Raw genomic sequence first — 12,720 nt, forward strand, 5'->3', positions numbered from 1 at the left:
TATTTAGCTATCTATCATCTATCTTCATATCTACCTATCAATCTGTCTATCACGGTATCTATCTATCCATATATCTATCCCCATCCATCTATCCATCTGTCTATTATCTATTATCAATCTATACCTTATCTATCTATATATTATCTATCATATATCTATATATTATCTATCTATCTATTCCTCTATCTATCTATATATTATCTATCTATATATTATCTATCTATATATTATCTATCATCTATCTCATATCTATCTATTTATCTATCTATCTATCTATTATCTATCTATCTCATATCTATCTATCCGTCTATCTATCATCTATCTCACATCCATCTGTCTGTCTATCTATCTGTCTATCTATCTATCTATCTATCTATTATCTATCTATCTCATATCTATCTATCCATCTATCTATCTATCTATCCGTCTATCTATCTATCTATCCGTCTATCGTCTATCTCACATCCATCTGTCTGTCTATCTATCTGTCTATCTATCTATCTATCTATCTATTATCTATCTATCTATCTATTATCTATCTATCTCATATCTGTCTATCTATCTATCCGTCTATCGTCTATCTCACATCCATCTGTCTGTCTATCTATCTGTCTATCTATCTATCTATCTATTATCTATCTATCTATCTATTATCTATCTATCTCATATCTGTCTATCTATCTATCCGTCTATCTATCGTCTATCTATCTCACATCCATCTGTCTATCTATCTGTCTATCTATCTATCTATCTATCCGTCTATCTATCCCTCTATCTATCTATCTATCTATCTATCTATCTATCTCTCTGTCTGTCTATCTATCTATCGATCTGTCTGTCTATCTATCCGTCTATCTATCTCACATCCATCTGTCTGTCTGTCTGTCCATCCCCTGGCTGGGCTTCCTCGGCTTCTCCCTATCAGTCCTACACCACCCAGTAATGTCCCCCACTGGATACGTCTGTAGACAGCAGCAGACACCAGGACCGCTGTGATCCCTCCATCCACACTGCAGTCAATGCCCCTGACAGTCACAGAACTTTCCCACTGACTTTTACAGGAAGAAGTTGCGCGACTTTATCCATCAGGACAGTCGCAGGCTGTCGCTCCCGCTGTGCGACACTTCCATCCATTAGCTGGGATCCCACAATGATCCATTAACCCCTCAGCCCCCGCAGGCAGTACTCACAGGGTGCCGGTCTTGTTGGGCAGCAGGGCAGGGTCGGGCACCTCCAGGAGGTCCTCGTTGGTGCAGACGACCTTCTTCCTGGGGGCAGAGGCGCCCACCCCGGGCTTGGGTCGCTCCACCACACATTTACAGCTGTGGATCAGGACGGGACAGCACTGAACCCATCCTATAAGGCACAGAAGGGACAACACAACCAGGGGGCAACTAGTGGTCCCTAATCCAAACATCATGACGGGCAGGACTACCTATCCGCCCATCCTATGCAGCTGGCAGCGCGGTGCCACCTCTGCTCAGCATGCCCTATGGTGCCAGCCGGCTCCTGCTTCACAACTTCTCCACAAAGTCTGTAAGTGGGGCGGAGAGAGGCTGCATGGTGTGCCGGAGGCTGCTCACACGGGTAATCCGCAGGGAGAGGAGAGGAGCTGCTCCCTGCTGCCTATATGATGAAGGCGCATAACGGACTGGATCTGGGGCTGCCGCTCTCCAGCGCTGTGCAGCCGCACCTCCTCCGCCGCACCGCGCCGGTCCTAGCGCCGCCCGCTGCCCTGAGGAGAGAGGGGCACAGCCGTGAGGGCACTGTACCCAGGAAGGATGCCCGGGGGCAGGAAGCGGACGGAAAAGCACGGCTTCCTGCACCTATGTATAGTCATTTGTGTATGTATAGTGGCAAATGCATAAGGAGGCCATACCTTCACAAAATGGTGTGTACATTGAAAATGTATATACTGTATATATATATATATATATATATATATATATATATATATATATATATATATATATACACTGCTCAAAAAAATAAAAGGAACACTTAAACAATAGAATATAACTCCAAGTAAATCAAACTTCTGTGAAATCAAACTGTCCACTTAGGAAGCAACACTGATTGACAATTTCCCATGCTGTTGTGCAAATGTTATAGACAATAGATGGAAATTATTGGGAATTATCAAGACACCCTCAATAAAGGAGTGGTTCTGCAGGTGGGGACCACAGACCACATCTAAATAACAATGCTTTCTGGCTGATGTTTTGGTCACTTTTGAATGTTGGTTGTGCTTTCACACTCATGGTAGCATGAGACGGACTCTACAACCCACAGAAGTTGCTCAGGTAGTGCAGCTCATCCAGGATGGCACATCAATGCGAGCTGTGGCAAGAAGATTTGCTGTGTCTGTCAGCGTAGTGTCCAGAGGCTGAAGGCTCTACCAGGAGACAGGCCAGTACACCAGGAGACGTGGAGGGGGCCGTAGAAGGGCAACAACCCAGCAGCAGGACCGCTACCTCCGCCTTTGTGCAAGGAGGAACAGGAGGAGCACTGCCAGAGTCCTGAAAAATGACCTCCAGCAGGCCACAAATATGCATGTGTCTACACAAAAAGTTTGAAACCGACTCCATGAGGGTGGTATGAGGGCCCGACGTCCACAGATGGGGGTTGTGCTCACAGCCCAACACCGTGCAGGACACTTGGCATTTGCCACAGAACACCAGGATTGGCAAAGTCGCCACTGGTGCCCTGTACTCTTCACAGATGAAAGCAGGTTCACACTGAGCACATGTGACAGACGTGACAGAGTCTGGAGACGCCGTGGAAAGTGATCTGCTGCCTGCAACATCTTTCAGCATGACCGGTTTGGCATTGGCTCAGTAATGGTGTGGGGTGGCATTTCTTTGGAGGGCTGCACAGTCCTCCATGTGCTCGCCAGAGGTAGCCTGACTGCCATTAGGTACCAAGATGAGATCCTCAGACCCCTTGTGAGACCACATGCTGGTGCGGTTGGCCCTGGGTTCCTCCTAATGCAGGACAATGCCAGACCTCATGTGGCTGGAGTGTGTCAGCAGTTTCTGCAAGATGAAGGCATTGAAGCTATGGACTGGCCCGCCCGTTCCCCAGACCTGAATCCGATTGAGCACATCTGGGACATCATGTCTCGCTCCATCCACCAACGTCACGTTGCACCACAGACTGTCCAGGAGTTGGCGGATGCTTTAGTCCAGGTCTGGGAGGAGATCCCACAGGAGACCATCCGCAACCTCATCAGGAGCATGCCCAGGCGTTGTAGGGAGGTCATACAGGCACGTGGAGGCCACACACAATACTGAGTTACATTTTGACTTGTTTTAAGGACATTACATCAAAGTTGGATCCGCCTGTAGTGTGTTTTTCCACTTTTATTTTGGGGGTGACTCCAAATCCAGGCCTCCATTGGTTAATAAATTTGATTTCCATTGATGATTTTTGTGTGATTTTGTTGTCAGCACATTCAACTTTGTATAGAACAAAGTATTCAATGAGAATATTTCATTCATTCAGATCTAGGATGTGTTATTTGAGTGTTCCCTTTATTTATTTGAGCAGTGTATATTGTATATATATACAGTACAGACCAAAAGTTTGGACACACCTTCTCATTTAAAGATTTTTCTGTATTTTCATGACTATGAAAATTGTACATTCACACTGAAGGCATCAAAACTATGAATTAACACATGTGGAATTATATACTTAACAAAAAAGTGTGAAACAACTGAAAATATGTCTTATATTCTAGGTTCTTCAAAGTAGCCACCTTTTGCTTTGATGACTGCTTTGCACACTCTGGCATTCTCTTGATGAGCTTCAAGAGGTAGTCACCGGAAATGGTCTTCCAACAATCTTGAAGGAGTTCCCAGAGATGCTTAGCACTTGTTGGCCCTTTTGCCTTCACTCTGCGGTCCAACTCACCCCAAACCATCTCGATTGGTTCACGTCTCGTGACTGTGGAGGCCAGGTCATCTGGCGTAGCACCCCATCACTCTCCTTCTTGGTCAAATAGCCCTTACACAGCCTGGAGGTGTGTTTGGGGTCATTGTGCTGTTGAAAAATAAATGATGGTCCAACTAAACGCAAACCGGATGGAATAGCATGCCGCTGCAAGATGCTGTGGTAGCCATGCTGGTTCAGTATGCCTTCAGTTTTGAATAAATCCCCAACAGTGTCACCAGCAAAGCACCCCTACACCATCACACCTCCTCCTCCATGCTTCATGGTGGGAACCAGGCATGTAGAGTCCATCCGTTCACCTTTTCTGCGTCGCACAAAGACACGGTGGTTGGAACCAAAGATCTCAAATTTGGACTCATCAGACCAAAGTACAGATTTCCACTGGTCTAATGTCCATTCCTTGTGTTCTTTAGCCCAAACAAGTCTCTTCTGCTTGTTGCCTGTCCATAGCAGTGGTTTCCTAGCAGCTATTTTACCATGAAGGCCTGCTGCACAAAGTCTCCTCTTAACAGTTGTTGAAGAGATGTGTCTGCTGCTAGAACTCTGTGTGGCATTGACCTGGTCTCTAATCTGAGCTGCTGTTAACCTGCGATTTCTGAGGCTGGTGACTCGGATAAACTTATCCTCAGAAGCAGAGGTGACTCTTGGTCTTCCTTTCCTGGAGCGGTTCTCATGTGAGCCAGTTTCTTTGTAGCACTTGATGGTTTTTGCAATTGCCCTTGGGGACACTTTCAAAGTTTTCCTAATTTTTCGCACTGACTGACCTTCATTTCTTAATGTAATAATGGCCACTCGTTTTTCTTTAATTAGAATTTGTATTATGGCAAGAAAAAAGCAGCTAACAGTCTATTCAGTAGGACTATCAGCTGTGTATCCACCAGACTTCTGCACAACACAACTGATGGTCCCAACCCCATTTATAAGGCAAGAAATCCCACTTATTAAACCTGACAGGGCACACCTGTGAAGTGAAAACTATTTCTGGTGACTACCTCTTGAAGTTCATCAAGAGAATGCCAAGAGTGTGCAAAGCAGTCATCAAAGCAAAAGGTGGCTACTTTGAAGAACCTAGAATATAAGACATATTTTCAGTTGTTTCACACTTTTTTGTTAAGTATATAATTCCACATGTGTTAATTCATAGTTTTGATGTCTTCAGTGTGAATGTACAATTTTCATAGTCATGAAAATACAGAAAAATCTTTAAATGAGAAGGTGTCTCCAAACTTTTGGTCTGTACTGTACACACGTACACACATATACACTGCATATATTAATATTACGCTGCATGTGCACATTACATTCATGACCAAAAGTGTTGGTGCCCTTCAAATTGTTCCAGAAAATGAAGTATTTCTCCCAGAAAATTATTGCAATTACACGTTTTATGATACACAGGTTTATTTCCTTTGTGTGTATTGGAACAACATAAAAAAAAAACAGAAAAAAAGACAAATTGGACATAATTTCACACAAAACCCCAAAAATGGGTCAGACAAAATTGTTGGCACCCTCAACTTAATATTTGATTGCATACCCTTTGTAATAAATAACTGCAATCAATCGCTTCCTATAACCATCAACAAGCTTCTTACACTTCTCAACTGGAATTTTGGACCACTCTTCTTTTGCAAACTGCTCCAGGTCTCTCATATGTGAAGGCGCTTTCTCCCAACAGCAATTTTAAGATTTCTTCACAGGTGTTCAATGGGATTTAGATACAGACTCATTGCTGCCACTTCAGAACTCTCCAGCTCTTTGTTTCCATCCATTTCTGGGTGCTTCTTGAAGTATGTTTTGGACCAAATGCTGACGTCAGCAGCGCTATCACATGACCTGATCACGCTGCTGACGTCGCTCTAAGCCGACTGTCAGAGCTTCAATTGTACTTGCGTCTGCAAGACGCAAGTACAATCACTGGGAGCCGGCACGCCGCAGCTTCTCTGAGCAGGCTGTCAGCTTGACAACCCAATCAGAGAACGGCCGAATACTGGTCTGGGGGCGGCATAATGCAACCCTCGGGGGGGGGGACACCTTGCTTTAGGCGACAGTGCCCCCTTGCCGGCTGCGCCCGGGGCACATGCCCCACCTGCCCCCCTAGATACGCCCCTGTACTTGCCACAGGAGAGTTTGAGCGAGCATCATGTTTGAAACAAAGTTGTTTACCCAAAATGTTGGAAAGGTGCCAACAATTTTATCCTGCCAATTTTGGGGTTTTTGGGTGAAATTATGTCCAATTAGCCTTTTTTTTCTCTGTTTTTTTGTGTTGTTCCAATGTAGATAAAGGAAATAAACGTGTTTAACAAAACGTGTGGAATTTCAATAATTCCCGGGGAGAAATACTTCATTTTCCGCAATAATTTCAAGGGTGCCAACACTTTCAACCATGACTTTTTATAAATAATATGTTTGTATACTTCCTAAAATTTAAAGAACTAAAAATGAATATATGTGTTAAAGGGGTTGTCACATATTTTTGCTTGAGCACTACTGATTGGCAGTACAAGCTACAGCAATCCAGCCAGCTTCAGTGCAGCACTTGCAATCTCTATAGCAAAGAGTTTGCAAGCACTGTGTTCTTTTCCTTGGCGAGCAGCCACCTCTGCTAGACTGCAGTGTGAATGTGAATAGGGATTCATTAATAGGAGAAAATTTAAAGCTGAAAAAACCCTGGTTTACGGATATCACAGATGACGTAAGGGGATTGCTTGATTGCATATGTTCATTCATGTGATCCATCCAAGTTCATTCAGTTTTCTTATATATCAGGCAGTATAAGTGGATTCTTGCCTGTTCTTTTTTATGTTTAGAAAAATGAACAAATCAATTAGAAGTTTCAAAACAATGAAAATCAAATTATTGGGAGCCTAGAAATTGGGATCAGGTAAAAATAGCTTTTAAATCCCTCAAAGCAATCAGAGGACGTACTATGAAAACCTTCTAACCTATTATTCCAGGTAATTAGAGATTTGTGAGCACATTTGCCTCTATGCTCCACAGCCAGGACCTCTTAGTAGTGTCTGAATTCATGATTTCTTCATTTTTTTTAAAGTATATTAAAAATTGAATGAGACCTGATATATATATATATAATTATTTCACATAAAAAAAATGCACAAAGTAAAAAATTAAAATAACACCCAACTTTATTGTGGTTCATGGATGTTTCCTTATCCGTTATCTTTGATCAGTCTTCACCTTCTGGTCTTCTGCTCTTCTACATTGTGCAGCTCTGACCTTACCTTACCTTAGTGATGTATTATTACATTGCTGGATTAAAGGAGATACACGGACTATTATGGAACATGTCAAATATTTGTTTTCTGATGGAATTATGGAATCTGTCAGACAAAACCTGTGTGTTTCTGTAGGATGGTTCGTCCTTGTAGTATAAAACTATCTGAACAAAGTGTTGTAAAAACATACGTACAAAATGAGGGTTTGCAAGTTCAGGTGAAAGCATGTAAGGCGAATAAAAAAGTCACAGTTTTTTTGATACCTAACAAATAAAGTAGCACTCTGTAATGCTATAGCATGTAAACATGAAATATATGAAATTTGAATAGCATAACTGCTCTAGAAAATAGGAAAAACAAAGATACTTAGCTTATAATTTGGCCAATTCATGCATGCCCAGTAGCCACAGCAAGGCGATCTTCTTTGTTGGGAACCTAACCTAATGTGATTCCTCTCCTGGGCTGATACCCACCCATATAAATGTAGGCTAGGATCCTGCTGTGATTAAAACCGCCATAGGATGATGGGTGAAGTGCTAGGTCAGAGAGCCTATGTATACAAATATCAAAAGACTGAACGTCACTTCCAAACAGAACAGGTGTGAACAGGTGCATACTAAGAGTAGCCATCTCCATATATAACTAACAAATAAAAGCAGCACTCTGTAACGCTATAGCATGTTATTTGTTGGTTATATATGGAGATGGCTACTCTTAGTATGCACCTGTTCACACCTGTTCTGTATGGAAGTGACGTTCAGTCTTTTGAGGTTTTTTGGATGGAGAGGATAGCTGACACTATAAAAGGTCCAGTAAACTCATGGAAGAAGGAAATAGGACCCTCAATAGGCTCCGCTAAGGTCCCAATGCAAGAATACATTTTCAAATACCTTCAAAATCTAATTAATGTTGATCTGTCACCAGATGTCACAATACAAGCTGTATATATTATTAAATAGGTCTCTGAGATCTGATGGGGCTGGGGTGCTTACGTTAAAAATCCATGTCAGAATGGCTCCATAATCCTGATTAATTCTTATCCACGATCCTAATTAAGATGAGCATTTTCTGACCACATCTACAGAGGAAGAGAGATCATGAATCCAACTGTATTCCGTTTCCAAGCCTGACTGTCAGATGCAGCTTGTACTGAATATTGTGAGATCTTAGCAGGAGGGAGGGACACTGAGGAGTTGTCAATCAGGTTAGGAGGTGGAGATTGAATTAAACTCTTAGTTTGGATCATACCGTCATTCTGACATGGATTTTAAAAGTAAACATAAAAACTTTACCAGGTCTAAGAGATCTATTTGAAGGGGTTCAGAAAACCTGTGTCCCCAGGTGCAGTTTGTTTTAAAGAAAGCTAAACTATTCTTCACTCACCCTCCCTGGGTACAAACTTTGAGTCTCTACTGCAGTTCCCAGTGTCTGTTATTTTTTGCAGCCTTTACCACATGTAAACAGGCCTGTACCTTAGTAGGCAGTATAAGCCTCTCATGATAGCTGAGCTCACTGATTGGCTGCAGCGCTGTCAATGAGATCTCAGCACTGCAGACAATAATAGACAGGTTGTTTTTACTGAAGAACATGGTATTCTAAAACTGGAAAACCCCTTTAAAATTGTATGTAGTTAGTATTTTGAAATGTATCAAAACAATTACACTTTTAACCCCTTTATGACCTTGGATGTATAGATACATTTGATGCATGCTCCAGCGGTGAGCCCGCATCTTTGCCTGCACACGACAGCTGATCTGATCACCTGTCATGTGCCACTAACATCTGCAGGTGGATCCGCGATCCACCCTCAGCTGTTAACATGTTAAATGCCGCTGTCAGTCTCTTGAGAGCGGCATTTAACTCTCGCGAAACGGAAGCGCGTCATAAGACACGCCCATTGGTGCCCCTGTCACATGATCGTGGGGTGCTGATGGGTTGTCATGACAGCTGGGGGTCTGCAGAAGACCCCCGTAACGGTCATTGTAAATCTCCTATGAACGCTGACCCATTGCCAGCGTTTATAGGAAATGATGACTTTTGCTACACATAGCAAGGCTGAAGCACTGCTATGTGTAGCACAAGTAAGCAGAAGATCGCAGCTTCAAGTCTCCTAAAACGACTATTAAATACAGTAAAAAGTTTCAAAAATTGTTTGAAAAAATATTTAAAAAGTTAAATAAACATAAAAGTTCAAATCACCCCCCTTTTGCCCCATTTAAAATAAAACAATAAAAAATACACATATTTGGTATTGTTGCAATCAGAAATATCAAATATATAAAAATATAAAGTAAATTAATCTGATCAGTAAACGAGAAAAAAAATCAAAACACCAGAATTACGTTTTTTTGGTTGCTGCAACATTGCAATAAAAAGCAATAACAGGCGATCAAAACATCGTCTCTACCCCAAAATGGTATCAATACAAACGACAGCTCAGCGCACAAAAAATAAGCCCTTACCCGGCCCCAGATCCTGAAAAATGGAGACGCTACGGGTTCCGGAAAATGGCATCATTTTTTTTTTCTTACAAACTTTGGATTTTTTTTCACCACTTAAATAAAAAGGAACCGATACATGTTTGGTATCTACAAACTCGTAATGATCTGGAGAATCATATTGCCTTGCCAGGTCAGTTTTAGCATTTAGTGAAAGTGGTAAATAAAAAAAAATAATAATAATAATTGTGGAATTACACATTTTTTTTAAATTTCACCGCACTTGGAAATTTTTTACCTGTTTTCCAGTACAATGTATGATAAAATCAATGGTGCTATTCACAAGTCCTCATACGGCAATATTGGCGGAAAAATAAAAAAGATATGGCTCTGGGAAGAAGGGAAGCAAAAAATAAAAAAGGAAAATCGCAAGGTGGTAAAGGGGTTAAGGTCACCAATATGTTTCTAGAACATGGAAGGATGGTGAGACTCCAGTAATTAACTGGAGCAGAAATGGCTACAAAGAACTTCTCTCTATCTGGAGGATCCAAAACAACCACTTTAGGCTGTGTGTTTTATATATAAAAGGCTGTATTCAGCCGAAACGTTGCCACAGCTCTTGCTGTGCTGATAAATCATCTATTTTTGGAGTGCTGTTTCTACTATTTTTTTCATATATATATATATATATATATATATATATATATATATAAATAAAAAAATAGATATTTATCTTTCTAAGTGTACTGTGAAAAAAGAAACAATGACAAAAGAGCTGTATTTTATCATCTTGCCTAAAAGAGATTAAAACGTTGTATGTATCTCAAAACAGTACCAATGAAAACTACAATCTGCCCCCCCCCCAAAAAAAATAAGCCCTCATACAATTCGGTCAAAGGAAAATAAAGAAGGTATGGATCCCAGAATTCAGCAACACATAAATATATACAGTACAGACCAAAAGTTTGGACACACCTTCTCATTTAAAGATTTTTCTGTATTTTCATGACTTTGAAAATTGTACATTCACACTGAAGGCATCAAAACTATGAATTAACACATGTGGAATTATATACTTAACAAAAAAGTGTGAAACAACTGAAAATATGTCTTATATTCTAGGTTCATCAAAGTAGCCACCTGTTGCTTTGATGACTGCTTTGCACACTCTTGGCATTCTCTTGATGAGCTTCAAGAGGTAGTCACCGGAAATGGTTTTCACTTCACAGGTGTGCCCTGTCAGGTTTAATAAGTGGGATTTCTTGCCTTATAAATGGGGTTGGGAACATCAGTTGTGTTATGCAGAAGTCAGGTGGATACACAGCTGATAGTCCTACTGAATAGACTGTTAGAATTTGTATTATGGCAAGAAAAAAGCAGCTAAGTAAAGAAAAACGAGTGGCCATCATTACTTTATGAAATGAAGGTCAGTCAGTCCGAAAAATTGGGCAAACTTTGAAAGTGTCCCTAAGTGCAGTTGCAAAAACCATCAAGCGCTACAAAGAAACTGGCTCACATGAGGACCGCCCCAGGAAAGGAAGACCAAGAGTCACCTCTGCTTCTGAGGATAAGTTTATCTGAGTCACCAGCCTCAGAAATCGCAGGTTAACAGCAGCTCAGATTAGAGACCAGGTCAATGCCACACAGAGTTCTAGCAGCAGACACATCTCTACAACAACTACTGTTAAGAGGAGACTTTGTGCAGCAGGCCTTCATGGTAAAATAGCTGCTAGCAAACCACTGCCAAGGACAGGCAACAAGCAGAAGAGACTTGTTTGGGCTAAAGAACACAAGGAATGGACATTAGACCAATGGAAATCTGTGCTTTGGTCTGATGAGTCCAAATTTGAGATCTTTGGTTCCAACCACCGTGTCTTTGTGCGATGCAGAAAAGGTGAACGGATGGACTCTACATGCTTGGTTCCCACTGTGAAGCATGGAGGAGGAGGTGTGATGGTGCTTTGCTGGTGACACTGTTGGGGATTTATTCAAAGTTGAAGGCATACTGAACCAGCATGGCTACCACAGCATCTTGCAGCGGCATGCTATTCCATCCGGTTTGCGTATAGTTGGACCATCATATATTTTTCAACAGGACAATGACCCCAAACACACCTCCAGGCTGTGTAAGGGCTATTTGACCAAGAAGGAGAGTGATGGGGTGCTACGCCAGATGACCTGGCCTCCACAGTCACCAGACCTGAACCCAATCGAGATGGTTTGGGGTGAGCTGGACCGCAGAGTGAAGGCAAAAGGGCCAACAAGTGCTAAGCATCTCTGGGAACTTCTTCAAGATTGTTGGAAGACCATTTCCGGTGACTACCTCTTGAAGCTCATCAAGAGAATGCCAAGAGTGTGCAAAGCAGTCATCAAAGCAAAAGTTGGCTACTTTGAAGAACCTAGAATATAAGACATATTTTCAGTTGTTTCACACTTTTTTGTTAAGTATATAATTCCACATGTGGTAATTCATAGTTTTGATGCCTTCAGTGTGAATGTACAATTTTCATAGTCAGGAAAATACAGAAAAATCTATAAATGAGGTGTGTCCAAACTTTTGGTCTGTACTGTACTTATATATACTGTATATGAATAATATATACAGTGCCAAGCATAAATGAGTACACCCCCTTTGAAAGGTAAGTTTTTAAATCAATATTTCACTGAACACAAGAACAAATTCCAACATGTTGACAAGACTGAATTTCATAGTGTAACGTGGCGCGAGGCGAGTAACTCATCTCTTGTGCCGTGGAATGTTACATGAAAGTAGGGTTCCTGGCTGGGTGAGTGGAATTATGCTGTGAGGGCGTTAAGTCCGTGCAGGCCACATGTAACTGATGTTGCAGGTTGGCCAGGACCAGATGTTTGACAGTTCATAATAAACCTTTTACTGAACATTAACTTGGGATGGTTATATACAGGGTGGTCCAAAAGTAGGTGGACAGAAAGTGTAATAAAGTTATGAAGGGGGAGATTTATCAAACACTAAATTGCAGTCGCCTGTCTGAATCATCCTCCAATAAACCATGAATTAGACGTGGACGATAAGCTTTCCACCCAATAGATTTCAGGATTCGCATGATAGAAGC

The 12,720-nt window shown here is 41.6% G+C and overlaps 1 protein-coding gene across 1 annotated transcript in view; it reads right to left on the bottom strand.

Moving 5' to 3' along the window:
- ADGRA2 (adhesion G protein-coupled receptor A2) overlaps positions 1-1,678 on the bottom strand; it is a 214,395-nt gene extending 212,717 nt beyond the window's left edge. Inside the window, exon 1 of the mRNA XM_073653551.1 lies at positions 1,191-1,678. Within this exon, the coding sequence (XP_073509652.1) occupies positions 1,191-1,420 (230 nt within the window). The 5' untranslated portion in view covers positions 1,421-1,678. The remainder of the gene's footprint in view (positions 1-1,190) is intronic.
- Positions 1,679-12,720: the final 11,042 nt, after the last annotated feature.

The sequence above is a fragment of the Phyllobates terribilis genome, unplaced genomic scaffold, assembly GCF_046119375.1.
Source record: "Phyllobates terribilis strain yellow unplaced genomic scaffold, ASM4611937v1 Scaffold_11__3_contigs__length_659146591, whole genome shotgun sequence".
Taxonomy (NCBI): Eukaryota; Metazoa; Chordata; class Amphibia; order Anura; family Dendrobatidae; genus Phyllobates; species Phyllobates terribilis.